General features: G+C 45.7%; 1 protein-coding gene across 1 annotated transcript in view; it reads right to left on the bottom strand.

The window, feature by feature from the left end:
• Window positions 1-16,598, bottom strand: part of KSR2 (kinase suppressor of ras 2) — a 186,314-nt gene that overhangs the window by 44,178 nt on the left and 125,538 nt on the right. The window contains exons 13-14 of the mRNA XM_033136030.1: window positions 8,194-8,242; window positions 6,688-7,049 (exon numbers count right to left, since the gene is read on the bottom strand). Coding sequence (XP_032991921.1) covers window positions 6,688-7,049; window positions 8,194-8,242 — 411 coding nt within the window. The remainder of the gene's footprint in view (window positions 1-6,687; window positions 7,050-8,193; window positions 8,243-16,598) is intronic.

Consider the following 16,598-nt stretch of genomic DNA (forward strand, 5'->3'; position numbering starts at 1 on the left):
ACCTCAAGGCCCGCCTATCCCCATCCCCATATAAACCAACCCAGATCCCCCCGCAATCATCATTGGAGGCGCTTCTTTGTATGCCCCCTCCACAAGAGATCTAGAGAGTGGAAACATGAGAACGGGTCTTTTCTGTGGTGGGTCCTCATATATGGAATGCTCTCTCCAGCAAGGCTTGCTTGGAGTCGTCACTACATATATTTAGGCGCTAGGCAAAAACATTCCTCTTCTCCCAGGCTTTGGCCATCTAAACAATTTATGTCCCTTTAAACTGGGAGGAGGGTATTGTTATTGTTTCTTACCATGTTTCCTTTCTTATTTTTGCATTTTCTATTGTAAACCACCCTGTGATCCTTGGGATGAAGGGTGTATAGAAATTTACTAAACCAATGAATAAATAACTGTAATTAAACAAGAGGGGAAGCACTCAGTGAACACGGCCTGAGAATGTCCCTGTTAGATTGGGGACGATACAATAATTTTACACTTTCGACTTTGGAAAGGAGGCTGGGAACGGATGGAAAAGCCGAGCAGGAAACCCTGCAGACCAAGATTAAGGCATCAAGCACACCGTCTTAGCATAGCCGGCTCATCAAGCTGTCAAGAAGGAGACCTTGGATGTACTTTGCAGAGCTCCACAAGGACGAGCAATGCCTCTTAGCCAAAAGAGGACTCGCAATTTGGTGCAAACAGACCAAACGGGAATGTTTTGCACTCTGCAAAACAGGGCAGGAACTCTTGGCAGAGATGCTTTCCTTTGGAGAATGAGAATGCTGGAGACTGACATGACACCTGGAACCATCTGTTTATTTAAAAACATGCAAAGTGCACGACGGGTGAACCCAGGTTAGTTGTGCCATTAATTTCAATGGGTCTACTCTGAGTAGGACTAAAATGGGTTGTGAACCATTCTTTCGAAGGCACATGGTCATCCCACCCAGTCTCATAGGCTTGCACAGGAGCAGGGGAGAGGCACTGAGCCCTTCTGTAGTCTGGTCTGCAATCCTTACCTGATCCTAGACCCATCACCATCACCACCCTGTTTCCCTTTTCTTTCAGGATCCACTGCCTCTTGCCCTTCCTTTCCTTACATCTCCCCATCCTTTCTCCAGCTAGCTGGTGTTCCTGAGCTCCAGGAACAAGGAAATAGTGCAGGCTGGAGAAAGTCCCACCCACCAGCCGATGCAGTTAAAGCCCAGCTCTTACCTGACCTTCCCACTAGTCGCAGACAAATAGTAGCAGGCTAGAGGGAAAGTCAAATAAGAACTTAAAAAACAACAACAACACCTCGGAACACCAAGCCAGACTTGCGTCTGCATCTGTTCTTGCTGAAAACTAATTAAAATGAATGCCAAGCATGCACACTGTTATTCCCGGGGGGGGGGGGGGGATCTACCAACCATTCTACTGATTCCCTCCCCCCACCCAAGGAATCCCTACATCAACTTGTTTGCAACTTCTGTAAAATGGACCGGAACTTTGCATTGCTATCGGAGAACTTGTCCTGTGTTAAGGATCTTTGCAGAATGAATCTCAGGGGACCCTGTTCTGCCAGAGGCAGTAGAGAGGGGCAAGCCCCTGGCACCAGGACTGCTGCTACCCCCACAGCTTGAGGCTCCTCTGTCCTCCTCCTCCTCTGAAGACTGCTTCTGAGAGGCTTCCCGCTCTTCCAGCACCTCTGGAATACAGATTTGACCCAATTTATGTAACGCTAGCTAAAAAAAAAACACCTGGTTTGTCTGCCGTCTATTTAAATGTGATGCCATCGTTAAAACAGCTGCACAGGCTGCTAATACCAAGCCAGGTTCAAAACGCTGAACAATTTAGGTGCATTGTACTCAGGGACCACTTGAATCCTCGTATCCCAGCTCAGTCAATAAGTTCATCTGCAGGAGCGTTGCTCGCCATTCCCCAAGTTGGTGAGGCTTGTTTTGCAACAACAAGAAACTGAGTATTTAGTGTCATCAGCCCAGTCCTGTGGAATGCTCTGCCACCAGAGATCCAGCAGACGCCTTCTGTGTCAGCTTTTAAACGCCTTCTGAAAACTTTTGTATTCCGCTGGGCCTAGGCAGGCAATGAAAAATACATCCCCCACAGTGGCCTGCTGAGATTTGTTTTAATTCTTTTGCTTTCAACTTGTTTTTTTTATTTTTTTAAATGATTTTACTGCATGGTTTCATGTTTTTATATTGCTGTAAACTGTTGTGAGATATTTTTATGATACAGTGGTATAGAAATATTTTAATAAATAAGTATACAGTGGTGCCTCGGGTTACAGACGCTTCAGGTTACAGATGCTTCAGGTTACGGACTCCACTAACCCAGAAATAGTACCTCGTGTTAAGAACTTTGCTTCAGGATGAGAACAGAAATTGTGCTGCTGCAGCGCAGCAACAGCAGGAGGCCCCATTAGCTAAAGTGGTGTCTCAGGTTAAGAACAGTTTCAGGTTAAGAACGGACCTCCAGAATGAATTAAGTTCTTAACCCGCGGTACCACTGTAATTGAATGAATCCTCAGGAGACTTCAGACCTTCGCCGGAGTAACATTCTAAAAAAAGGTAAAGGTCAAAGACCCCTGGATGGTTAAGTCCACATAGCTATGGGGTTGTGGAGCTCATCTCGTTTTCAGGCCGAGGGAGCAGGCGTTTGTCCACAGACAGCTTTCCAGATCATGTGGCCAGCATGACTAAACCGCTTCTAGCGCGCAACAGAAACACCGTGATGTAAACCAGAGCACACGGAAATGCCGTTTACGTTCCCACTGCAGTAGTACCTATTTATCTGCTTGCACTGGCGTGCTTTTGAACTGCTAGGTTGGCAGGAGCTGGAACAGAGCAACGGGAGCTCACCCCATCATGAGGATTCAAACCGCCAACCTTCTGATCAGCAAGCCCAAGAAGCTCAGTGGTTTAGACTACAGTGCCACCTAAATTCTTTTACCTTAACATTCTAGTCTCCTGATCTTGGGAGTGTACAACAGGCTACCTCAACCTCGACCCTCCAGATGTTTTTGGCCTACAACTCCCATGATCTTTAGCTAGCAGAACCAGTGGTCAGGGATGCTGGGAATTGTAGTCTCAAAACATCTGGAGGGCCAAGGTTGAGGAAGCCTGGTGTACAACCTCTCCAGCCTAGTGGGGGTTGTCATTTCCTGACTCCACTTGGAGCTCTCCATGGTCCCGCCTCTCTTGCTGAACTCATGCTGTTTTCTCAGACCCCTTCAGGAGCAGGATGCCTGACTCTATGCCTCGTGGAAGAAGCACACATTCAGATGCAATATGGAACCATGGAATGAATCATTCTCAAATCTGAGTTTCACATCTTGGTTAACAGCTCTGGTCGCATTCAGAAGACTGCAAACCAGTCAAAGCAACCCCTCCTTCTTGTTAACTTTATTGCTACTCTCCCCGCTCACCCAGCAGGTATCTTCTTCTCTCTGGCTGCCTCCTTTAACTTTGTATCCCTCAGTTTAGCTTCTGTGGTTGCCTCCTGCCTCCTTCTTGCTATGGTCCCCCACTTGTGCTCAACAACACTTCCCAGTGTTACATATCCCTTAGTGCTCCAAGCACCTTCTCTGTCTTTCAGCTCTTCAGTTCCTCCATTCTTCTGCTTCAACTCTCTAACTACTCTTTTTTTCTGTCTTGATGTATATACACTATTTTCAGCACCTCTCCCAAGCTTTTAGCCAATCAAAGGGAGAGTAGAGTCCTGGTTAAGTTTCTCTTTCTCCTTAATTGACAGGTTCCTAGGCTAGCACACAGACCCTGTTTACTTTTAACCTTATTCTTTTCACAGGAGAAAACCCTGATTAAGGCCATAAGGGAAGAAATCTGAGCAAGAGGAGGGAAGGAGGTGCAACCCTGCAGCTCCCAATCTTTTGCAGCGCAACAATATTTTATAGCTGCTGCTGAGGTTTAGCCACTGTTGGTTTGTTTGCATGTTTTTTTCATTTTTAGGATGTACTTTGCAACAACAATATTAATACACATCGTGGAAATGGTATGGATTAGTTCCCATATGATGACCATTTTCAGTATCCTCCATGTTATGGCATAACCCAAAACATATTGTTAAGAGTTTGGGGGGATTCAGTCTTGATGGAACCTTGGGTCCCTTCCAAAGCAGTGACCGTGTATCTGTACGGGTGGAATGTATAAGAGGAAACCAGCCCAACCAATTACTTTGTCAAGGTTATGGGTAAGACTGGCTAACTAAGGACCACAATTTAGCATATCCAAAGAAGTTGTTCTGCTGCCATAGAAACAAATGGCTGGGCCTTTTCCTAAGTGAAGAACAATAGGCCAGGGATGCTGGGTAGGTGAGAACTGTGTGCTGCTGGAAGCTGAAGACTATGAAGCATGTCTTGCTCTCTGCCGAAGATAAGCTGGACTTTGGGGTTCCCTTGAAAACCAAATGGGGAAGCAAGATCTGTTGGGGTGTTAATGCTGTGAGCCCCTCCATCCTATGCTGAGGCTGTCTATATGTGTAAAGAAAAGCACATATCCTAAAGACACCACAGTCTCCTCTGACCTTCGTTCCAAGGAAACTGAACCCTGGGTAAGTCCTCGGAACCACTGGAACCTCTCACCACTCAGAGATTGGGGTGGAGTGTAACAATACTGAAAGGGAAGAGAATTCCAGTCTGCTTCATGACTCACAGCTTGCCGCAACAGCCAGGCACCATCAGGGGGTCTGCTCAATGAAGTCACTGTGTCCATAGCAATGCAAAACACATACAGGATGTCCTATGCACCTCACACCACAGCTAATGAAAACAGCAGGCACAAATAAAAACGTTTCACGTATTGATTTAATGAGCTGAGCTAGAAGCCTCAGGAGGAAGACCAGCTCCCAGCTGAAGAAGATAAACACTCAGTGATTGTGGCCTGAGAATGTCCCGATTAGACTGAGGGCAATCCAATCATGTTGCCCTTTGACCTTAGAAAGGAGGCTGGGAACTGACAGAGAGCCAAGCAGGAAACCCTGCAGACCAAGATTAAGGCATCAAGCACACAATCGTAGCGTAGCTGGCTCATCGAGCTGTCAAGAATAAGACCTTGGATGTGCTTTGCGGATTTCCATGAGGACAAGCGGCGCCTCTTAGCTGGGAGAGAACTCGCAATTCGGTGCGAACATGCTAAAGGGGGATGTTTTTAAATGCAGTTTTACCCTCTCCGGTGTTGGACAGGTGGGAAGTCAGGGCAGCCTTTGCACAGACTGCTTCCTTCAGAGAGGCAAATCCTGCAGTCTTGCAGGTTATCTGGAACCATCTGTTTATTTAAAGGCAAGTAAAGTGCCCATCCCTGTGACAGGTGAACCATGTTCAAGGAAGGAGAGCCCAGGTGTTGTGGGGGCATTTGGGGGGTTAGGGGTGGACCATACTGGCTGCAGTACTTGGACCAAGATTTTGTTTTCTGCTTAAAACATCAACATTAAAATCAGTGCAGTACACAAGCAAGGCATGGGTTACCACCACAGATGGCATGGCTAGCAAGCTCAGATGTTGATCCAATGGCTGGAACGCTCCCTGGGCTCCTGTTATATGCTGCTTCTGGATGCAGAGGTGACATATAGCCATCATGAGCGGTAACCATTGATGATTTTATCATCTCTGAATTTGTTGCATTCATCCCTTTAAAATCCATCATAGCCCTATGGATGAGAATGCAAGAAGAGTCCTGCTGGATCAGGCCAATGCCCCATCTAGTCCAGTATCCTGTTCCCACCATGGCCTACCAGATTCCCCCATGGGATCTCCACAAGCGGGACCCAAGCACAAGAGCCCTCTCCCCTCCTGTGATTTCCAGCAACTGGCATTCAGGAGCATTACTACTCACCATTGTGGCGAGTAAACACTGATAGCCTTATCCTCCGTGAATTTGTTAAATCCTCTTTTAAAGCCATCCAAGGATGTCACTGTATCTTGTGGCAGTGAATTCCACAGGTTAGCTTCTCCTAGTGACGTTGCCTGTATCCTACCAGGAAGTGGCTCCTGGTGCTTAGCCAAAGTCTGCTTCCCTGAAATTTCCACATTTGGGGCTGTATCCAGCATTCCTTGTCCGCTAGCACAAGAGTTTAAAGATTGCGCAACAAAGGAATCCAATGCTGTGAGGGAGAGCTAGTTGTGCAACAGCTGATTCTGGTTGTGAAGTATGTTGCACAACAATCTTTCTGTTTTCTCTCGCACAGCCGATTTTTTCATTCTCTAGTGCAACAGCTGATTCTTGTGCAATCTGCTGCACAACAACAGTGAATGCAACTGGTATTTGCTATGGCTGTTATTTTTAGCCCATGAATGTTATGTTTATTATTATATGATTTGTTGTTGTTGTTGTTGTTCAGTCGTTCAGTCGTGTCCGACTCTTCGTGACCCCATGGACCAGAGCACGCCAGGCAAGCCTATCCTTTATATGATTTACTGCATTGTTAATAATAATAATAATAATAATAATAATAATAATAATGCCACTCTTTGACATTTCCCCTTCACTGGAATGCATCAAAATTAATCATGTAATTAATGAAGTAGGTCTCAGCTATGGCACACAGCAAGACAAACAGCACAGGTTTTAGCAGAAGCCGAACTGCAGCGGAATGGGAACAACGCTGATTGTAACGAATCTGGGACGGGGTGGAAACTGCTGCTTCCTCCCATCCCTAAGGTGGCACTTGAGTGATACAGCTTACCTGGTGATGATAGCCAGGTGGGGAGGGCTCATGCAAGCCCCCATGAACAGCACCACGTTCTCATGCCGCGTCTGCCTGTATGCCATCACCTCCCTCTTGAAGGCTTTCAGCTGGTCCTCGTTATCGCGCTCAATGTCGATCAGGCGGATGGCCACCTCGCCGTGCCAGCGGCCATGAAAGACCTGCCCAAAGCGGCCCTTTCCAATCAGCTCGCCAATCTCCAGCTGCTCAAAGGGGATGTCCCACTCCTGGAGGAAGATGCTGGTCTGGCTGGCCTTGCGAGGGAAGTTGCGGGCAGAGAGGAGCGAGAGGTTCATCTCCTCGAAATCGTCCTCCGACTCCTCGTCGTTTCCCTGTTCGTTCTGGGGGCAGAGATAACAAGAGAGATTTGTTTTAGTGCAAGTGGAGGCGATATCCATTGTCCCTGCATGGGGACGCCATTCACCTCTCAATCACCTGATGGCACAGTGATGTCAGGTGACCCACTTTCATCCCGTGTGTGTGCATCACTTCAGAACCCTGACAATCAGCTGGTTGTAGGGCCTGGAAAAAGCTGTGCACAGGGCTTTACAGGGGGCACAAATCAGTGGACTGGTGGTGCCTGAAACCCCCCTTTTGGACCAGACTTGTTTTTACCTGCCCCATGCCAGATGTCCCATACAACATCCGTTGTAGAAAATATGGGCATGGCTTGACCAAAACAGCCACATGGGCCAAATGTGCAGCTCTGGTGGGCCTGATTAGGCCCACAAGCTGGAGGCCACCCAATGGTGTTTTAAAGCAGGTGTGTTTTAAAGCACTGCGAGAAGAACTCTATGATTCTACTCTCTTAAGATGGGCTTGGGTGTCAGATGTGTTGGTGATAGACAGCCACAGATTGCTACAGGTCAGGTTAGATGGCCCAGAGCATTTTGTGACTGCCAGTGGGCAGGGCATCAAGCTGGAAGGAGAGGCAGGCACTGGGTGGGGAAAACCCACAAAAGGCCCCTGACTCCCATGAATAGGGGGGAGCCCACCACATGAGTCTCCTTCCTGTGTGGTGCAGGGTGCTCCTTCACAAGCAACTTCTTGGGAGAGCAGCCACTTGCAAAGGAGCAGGATTGGTGCCTGTGCTGAACAGAGGTGCCAATACTGCTTGCTGCAAGGCTTTCCTTCGGAAGAGGTTTCCTTGCAGAGAAGTTGCTTGCAAAGGAGCAGCATCAGCACCTCTGCTGAACAGCTGTTCAGTACAGAAGCCGATTCTGCCTGCTGCAAGGCTCTCCTTTGCAAAGGCTCTCGATCAGAAGTGGAGGTGGGAGAGGTGATGTTGTAAGTTTAATTAGGTAAATAATAATAATAATAATAATAATAATAATAATAATAATAATAATAATAATAATAATATGCCTTGCCCTCAAGCTACTTTGGAATCAAATTCAGGGTGGGGTGGGTCACCCTGATTCAGGACCCCTGAATTGAGGCCATGGGATGGGTAGGGTGGTCACCAGTTCCTTGTGTGCATCTTACCTCAGAGGTTGGTTCCACTTCAATTTGAAGTAATGGGTTTCCTTCCAGGCTGCAGAGAAAACCAAATGTTGCAAATTATTAAGACTTGAAAGTTAGAAGTCCCAGGAGCACAGGGTCAGACCACTGGTCCCTCCAGCTCAGCATTGTCAACACTGACCATCAGTGGGTCTCCAAGCAGGGGACATTCCCAGTCCAACTTGAAGATGCCAGGGGGTTGAGCTTTGGTCATTCTGCATGCAAAACAGATGCTCTAAGGACTGAATTATTCCCACTTGAAAATCAATGGGACCAAATTTGTCATGAGTAACTATCTTGTCCCGCTGATGTCAACAGGACTGAAGGATGTCTAACTGAGGCTGCATCTGCACCACCATACATTGAATGCAGTATCATACGACATCATGCTTTCTCCCAAAGAATCCTGGGAGCTATAATTTATTAAGGGTGCTGAGAGTTGTGAGGAGATGATCCTGCTTTAAATGTACAATGCAGATGGGACTTGGTCTCCATGGCAAGAGTCATTAAGCTCCCCCAGAATTTTTTTGAATGGGGGGCTGGAGAAGGGTTGCGGGAGATTGCCTCCCTTTCCAAATGAACAAAGGGCCGCAGTTTCTACAGCAAGTCACGTAAAAAGAATTATGGGATGCTGTTCTCTTCTTACGCCCTTCAAACAATTGAATGGGTCACTGCTCAAAGGCTTATAATACGAAGAAGGGAGGAAACACCAACCAAACAACCTTACAGACGAAATTACCCCTGTGTTATAATGCATGTCATCAACGAAGCACAGTTAATTTTGCCGAACAGCAACAATACGTTTGAAGCTCCGTGAAAATATAAATAGATCTGCAGGCCAAAGAGTCATTTCTTGTGAATCAGTTTGATGGGAGGCCAGATCCAATATGAGGTTGGGGTTTATCTCATAATTTTTCTTCCCTCTGCAAGCTCCCCACCCCCACTAACAGCAAGGCTACTAGTTTTCTGAAATGTGACATGTTCGTGATGAAGGTTTTAATCTGAAATGAAATGATTGTTTGACCCAGCCAGCCATACTGATGACTGGTGTAACAATTGGAAGATATGCAACAATTTATATAGGTATGGTTGATTGATTGACAAGCAAATTGTTTGCCGTGATGACAGATGGGGTGTCTGTGGACGAAGGACATTTTTATCCCAAGGACTTCCTGCAGAATGAAACATGTCTCTGTATGCACAGAAGCCACATTTGCACCATACATTCAAAGCACTATGGTGCCACTTTTAAGTTGTGGCTTTCCCCAAAGGATTATGGGAGTTACAGTTTGCTAAGGGTGCCGAGAGTTGTTTGGAGGCCTCCATTGCCCTCTCAGAACTAGTTTTCGCAGTGGTTTAACCTTCTATCCTTCTTCCTAGGGAGCTCTAGGCATTGTAGCTCCAGGAAACAAAGAGAGGCCTCCTAACAACTCTCAGCACCCATCACAAAACTATAGCTCCCAGGATTCTTTGGAGGAAACCAGGAGTGTTTAAAGAGGTAACCTAGTGCTTTCAATGTAGAATGTGGCCTGAGACACATTATCACCTTTGTCCAAGGATGTAAGGAAGGCCAGGTCCTGTCTTGTGGGGAGGGAGTTCCATAGTTTAAGTATGAACTTCATAAAGAAGAGCTTTATTTTGTCCTGAATCTTCCAATGTTCATTTTCATTAGATGTCCCTGAGAGATAGTATTATGAGAGAGGAAGACCATCTTTTCCCTATCCACTTTCTCTACCCCATGCATAATTTTATACACCCCTACTACTTTGTGTACCTCAAGCATATTGAAACCACTGCCTTGTTTTTGAAAGCCCATTTTGCTTTCAAACTGATTGGCACTTAACCACCCACATTTGCCATTAGAGGGAAGGCTGAGTTGAACTTCCCCTAACTGAAGGTCTCTTGCCCTTGATTTGTCCCAAAACTAGCATCTTACCTCTGTACCCTTCCTTCGGTGTCATGGCAATCAATGTGGGGGGGGGGGGAGAAAATAAACTAAAGTAACTGAAACACTCCTGCGAACAGCAAATGCATTTTTATTCATATTTTTAATGGTGTTATTGCTGCTGTTTTCAAATAGGGGGCCATGGTGCATTCCTGACAGCGCACTTTCACTTCAGAGACAAAACCAGGCGATTTTGGAATGCCGAAATGCAGACGAGGAGACTTTTGCGAGCGCCTCCGAATGCAAGTGAAATGCAACGCACTAAGAAGCAGGCAAAGTTAGCCACGGAACTGACAGTGGCTTGGAGAGAAGAAGATTGAACATCCCTCTCGAGCCTCCTAAGAATCACGCTAAGGCCATTTCTAAAGTTGATGCCTCGGTCATGTCTCCAGAGTCCTGTTTAGTTCGGAGGGATCTTCAAATTATTGCAAACAAGTGATATGAGCCACTTGGCTTCACTCCTAGGGAATATATACCTGGTTGCCGATTCCATTTTTCACCTGTGTTTTCACTGATTGCCGGCTAATCTCCCCCAGGCCTGGAGCCAGAGATTGCAGTAATAGAAGAGGCGCTGGCAGCACAAAGCTCCTCGCCTAACATTATTTCTCCTCCCAGCCCACCTCTCTCCATTTCATATTTCAGATGAACAGAGAGGGCACCTTTTAATGATGCAACAGCAAGGAGTGAATTTAGAGCCCAGAGATTGTCTTCTTAGACCAATAAAGACTGATGGCGAGAGGTTCCAGGGAGAAACCAGTCACTGAACATTCATCCTGATTTGTTTGCGGGGCTGGTTAGATGACATCGATCTACCGAGTCACCTCAGACCAAGAGTTACCCCATAGCTCCCAGTTCAGGAGTGTGTCCACCCCCATCGTTCAGCCTGGACACTGAGGTCCAGCTCCGAGGGCCTTCTGGCAGTTCCCTCACTGTGAGAGATTCACTATACAGCTTCTGGAGAATGCTGAAGATGCAACTCTTTACCCTGACATTTGATCCTTGAGTTTTAGGCTTCTAAGACCCACCTTATTTTTGTGGTTGTAAGTTGTTTCAAACTGTTTTTAATATTGCGCTTTAATATTGCAACCTGCCCTGGGACAGTAGGGTGAAGGCCTGGCAAATAATAACTATAATGCGATAGCGAAGACAGCATATAAAAGTGCATTATGTTAGGGGAAATCGCTTTACAAAAATATGCAGTATTAGGCAAAACTGCATACAAAATTAGGTACGTTGGGATAAATTCCTACTAGAATGCTGATGAATATTCATGGAGATTTAGAAAAGAAAGGAATCACAAGGAGGAATGGAAATGTGGAGAACTGGAAAACTGGAAGGAACCAAAATCGACCGATTTGCCTGTCCCTAGTGGAGACTCGGTTGAAATTTCAAAAACTAAGCTGAGGCTGAGCCTCCCTGTAAGGAGAAATGCCACCATTTTCAGCTCAGGTGCGACAGCCATCACAAACAGGTCCCTTTGCCGTCGAGGGTTTCTCAGCAGGGAAAGCAAGCGAGAGCAAGGCCTCCTGGGAATCATTTGCCTGCAACTTTACACAAACACCTGAAAAGGCTGAATTGCCTTCAGTAAGTTTGTGGGGCAGAGCGACTGGGGGTCGGGGAGGAGGCAGGAAGGCGGGAGAGGAGAGACATTAATTTTTAAAAGCGGGAGCCGACTTTGGCAATTCGTCTGTAAGCCCCGAGTTAGAGCAGCGGCGGATTCTTTAATCTGCTGTGCACAAACAGCTGCCACTCTGAGATCTCGAGCCTCGCAGAGAAGTCAATTACTCCTGCCTAAAAGCCTGGAAGAAGAAGTAGCCTTCCCAGTGGGACTGGCAGGCCGGTCGCTTTGCGCATCACAAGCGCTGTCCCCTGCTCTGCACTCCCTTCGCTTTGACCTTTGCAATCCAGCACAAGCTTATCAAGTTACAAGCAGCGGCCAAAGCCGGGGGCTCCGGGGATCTGTTTCTCAGCCCTTTATCATTACTGCATTTAAGCAAAGGATGGAGTCCGTACATCCCCGTGTGGGACCCAAAGGCACAGAGAACTGACACGGGAGATCTGTTCCATTGCATATTTTAATTATGGAGACTTATATTTCAATGTTGATTGTTGTATTGTGCATATTCATTATCCTTCCTGTCTTGTATTTCATTCTGCGAACCACCCTGAGATCTTTTGATGAAGGGCAGTGTATAAATCTAAATTCTTCGCTTTTAATAGCATTGTGGATGTTTGAGGCATTGGCTCTGAGGTCCGAAGCCCTATAGAGCTTGGGACCAGGTTATAAGAACATAACAAGAGCCTGCTGGATCAGCCCAATGGTCCATCTACTCCAGCATCCTCTTCTCACAGTGGCCATCCAGTTGACCGTGGAAAGCCTGCAAGCTGGACATAAGCGCCACAGCACCCTGCTCACCTGCAGCTGGCATTCAGAGGAAGAATGCCTCTGGCAGTGGAGGAGAATATATAAAATATTGTCTCTCCCTTTATATACCCAGCCGGTCACCGAGTTGTGCAAGAGAGGGACTCCTGTGGGTAGCATCTCATCAGGAAATCTGTTCTGTACAACAGAACAACTGGGCCTTTGGAGCTCCCTACCCTTATACATCAGACAGGCACCTCCTCTCCTGTCTTTTTCTTTGCCTTCGCTTTTCAACAACGCTTTGAGTTGTCTGCATCTGTACTGGATCTGAATTTGTTTTTGCATATGAAAGTGTTTTAATCGTGTGAGTTCTTTCCCCTGCCCCCAAATTTCTGTAAGCTTAAAATGCTTTTTAAATGTGTACTTTAGTGCCAATTTCTGTACTTTTGTTTACGGTATTTCTTTATTTCTTTTTTAAAAGCCTGCAGATTAACATAGGAATGGAGCCAGATGGATGCATGAGTAAACAAAGACAAAAGTGGCAGGAACCACTTGCTGCAAATTTCAAGAGGGGAAGGGCGCTGTTGCGCTCTGGTCCTGCTTTCGGGCTTCCCATTGGGGCATCTGGTGGTGGGAACTGGGCTAAATGGGCCCCACTTTGGCCTGATCTGGCAAGGCTCTTCTTAGGACTGATTCATCCATCCATGAGCACATAATGTGGAGGAAAGCAGAAGTGCGTGTCCAGATTTGCAACTGGAATATAGGAAGCTGCCTTGTACCAGGCAAATCTTTCTAGCTTCTCCAGTTAAGAAAACAGCACACATTCACAAACTGCTGCACCCCAACAGGTGCGATGCACCTATAGGCTCTTCCTACCAAATAAGTAGTAATGTTTTAAAACAGGGGCAAGTGGGGGCAAGTGGGCAAGCCCCGCCATAAGGGCATAAGAACCTGCTGGACAGGCTAGCCTCCTGTTCTCACAGTGGCCAAGCAGATGAAAGAAGAAGAAGAAGAAGAAGAAGAAGAAGAAGAAGAAGAAGAAGAAGAAGAAGAAGAAGAAGAGTTTGGATTTGATATCCCACTTTATCACTACCCGAAGGAGTCTCAAAGCGGCTAACATTCTCCTTTCCCTTCCTCCCCCAGAACAAACACTCTGTGAGGTGAGTGGGGCTGAGAGACTTCAGAGAAGTGTGACTAGCCCAAGGTCACCCAGCAGCTGCATGTGGAGGAGCGGGGACGCGAACCCGGTTCCCCAGATTATGAGTCCACCGCTCTTAACCACTGTACCACACTGGCAGAGCATAGTCTTCATGGCTAGCATCCGTCAATAGCCCTCTCTATCATGATTTTGTCCAATCCTCTTTTAAAGCCATCCAAGTTGGTGGCCATCACTGCCTCCTGCGGGAGGGAGTTCCACAGTTTAACCTATGTGATGTGTAAAGAAGTACTTTCTTTTCTCTGCCCTGAATCTTGCAACGTTCAGTTTCATTGGATGTCGACAAGTTCTGGCGTTGCGAGAGAGGGGCGAAAAACTTTTCCCTTTCTCCATGCCTCAGTCAGTCAGCCTGCCTGCCGCCCTCCTTCTGACTTTGGGCGGCCCTTGCTGTCAGCTTCCTCTTCCTTGGTCTGAGTTTTGTCCTTGTAGAACTCAGCAGGGAGGAAGACTGGGTGGCTCTGCCTGTCATGGGCTCTGTCGCCACCTGCTGTTGGCCTCCTTGCCTTCTGCCCTTCCAGTCAACCCCCATGGGAACAAGCCACCACTAGCCAGAGGGTGAACAGACGGGAGATGGAGATCTCAGGGTCATTTGCAATAGAACAGCAAATGGTTTCTGACTCTGAAGCTTTTGAGAGCAACAAGAGCATAGTAACTCTTCCTGCCTAATTTTGGGGGCTAAAATGAAGAAAGCTAATCAGGTGTGGACTTCTTGTGTGAAAGGACTGAGAGGCCAGTTAATTTATGTAGGGAAGGGGAAGAAATCTGATTCGGTTTGAATTTAAAGCACAATATCTATCAAATGTTCTCTTTTCAAAATAATACGGGAACTGAAACACAGCCTCCTTCGAAATTCGTAGGTAACCAAACAATTAAACCCTTGTGTTGCAAACAATAGTCAGTAATAACCAAGGCAACACAATGACCAATTACAATAATACAAAATCACTATAAACTCTTTATAAATTCTATACAGAACATAGTGCAGTATGAAAATGTGAATTTATGCACTCTCTACAACACCACATAAACAGAAATCTTATGAATCTCTGGAAGACACAAAATATGTACTCTTAATGGATTCTCTTGAAAACCTGGAACCAAATAAACATGAGTGTATAAGTCTCTGAAAGTCTTTGAAGACACTACATAACTTTATGACCACTGCTCCATAGCAATTGTTGTTATTCGTTTGCATTCATCAAATAGATGGGTTTATGAAGCATTTCTGTATTCTTCTGCTGTGCTGAAGAAGAATTCCACGAAACAGTTGATATATCCAGAATCACTGTTCACAACGTCTGTTTGCGAACTACTTTGGCAGCCTTGGGCGCCATAAACAAAGCTTCACAGCTTGTTTTCACCAGATAAGAATCTGATACATTGCTTCCTTCAGAGACTTGCATTGTCTTCAAAGACCTTCAGAGACTTACAGGTGAAGCTCGAAAAATTAGAATATTGTGGATAAGTCCATTTATGTAAGCAATTGTTTTCATTATCTACTGGAGTTTAATATATGAGATAGACTCATGACATGCAAAGCGGGATATGTCAAGCCTTTATTTGTTATAATTGTGGTGATTATGGCGTACAGCTGATGAGAACCTCAAAGTTGAAATTGTTAATTTGGGGTTCTCATCAGCTGTACACCATAATCATTACAATTATAACAAATAAAGGCTTGACATATCTCGCTTTGCATGTCATGAGTCTATCTCATATATTAGTTTCACCTTTTAAGTTGAATTACTGAAAGAAATGAACCTTTCCACCATATTCTAATTTTTCGAGTTTCACCTGTATATACTCAAGTTTATTTGGTTCCAGGTGGTGCATAAATACACATTTTCATACTGTACTATGTTCTGTATAGAATTTATAAAGAGTTTATAGTGATATTGTATTATTGTAATTGGTCATCGTTGTTTCCTTCGAAATTCGGGCTTACCCAAATTTCGTGGCACAGTTTTCCAACCAACCAAAGTTTACAGAAACGCACATATGAAGTGGATATGTGCATGAAAATGAATATGCTAGCGAAAATAACATACGGAACAGGCATTATATCAGGAGAAAATGGTTGCAAAAGTGTATGAGCCTCAGCCAAAACTCCTTGCAAAAATGTGTCTATTAGGAGAAATGCACTCTGAATTGTTGAAAGGTTGTTGTTTTGGTTTTGGTTTTTTGTTTTTTAAGGCAAATTGCTGCAGAAATGTGGAGAAGTTAAGATTGGGAAAGTAAGAACCAAGATTGACAGATCCTACCACTCCTAGTCACTAGGAAACAAATCTCTGAGCTCAGGATGTGATCAGAGGCACCTATTCTTTCATTCTGCCTGGATGTCTCTGGCACCTGACTGTGGCTGGTAGATCATGGGGTTCTAGTGAAAAAAACTAACTAGATTTGACAAGAGCCCGCCTGCCTGTTTTGAAACTGTCTCTGCTCCCGGCTCATTTACTCCCAGCTCCATTCTGTCCACCTGCAGCTTCCCCTTCACAGTTCTGATGAGTGAGAATCTTGTACGGGTGTGCACCTTATTAGTTCGAAACACATCTCCCTTTTCCTATTGTTCTCTCTTTTGTCCTTTCAGTGGTGAGCCTTTTTTAGCAAGTGACAGCTCTGTTTCCTTTATTTCTACAGCCCTTCACATTCACCATAAGCAAGCATGAAGATGAAGTCAGCAGCCTCTGTTCTACCAGGAAGTGAAATTTGCCCAGCACAATGTAGAAGCATAGCTCTTTCCCAGACAGCACAACCTAGAGAAGCACCTTTTGCCCAGCACAACTTAGATATATACCATATTTACCCGAATCTAATGCTCCCCCTTTTGGGGGCCAAATTGTTTTGCGAAAATTAAGGTGCACATTAGA

The sequence above is a fragment of the Lacerta agilis genome, chromosome 17 (genome assembly GCF_009819535.1).
Source record: "Lacerta agilis isolate rLacAgi1 chromosome 17, rLacAgi1.pri, whole genome shotgun sequence".
In the NCBI taxonomy this organism is placed as follows: domain Eukaryota; kingdom Metazoa; phylum Chordata; class Lepidosauria; order Squamata; family Lacertidae; genus Lacerta; species Lacerta agilis.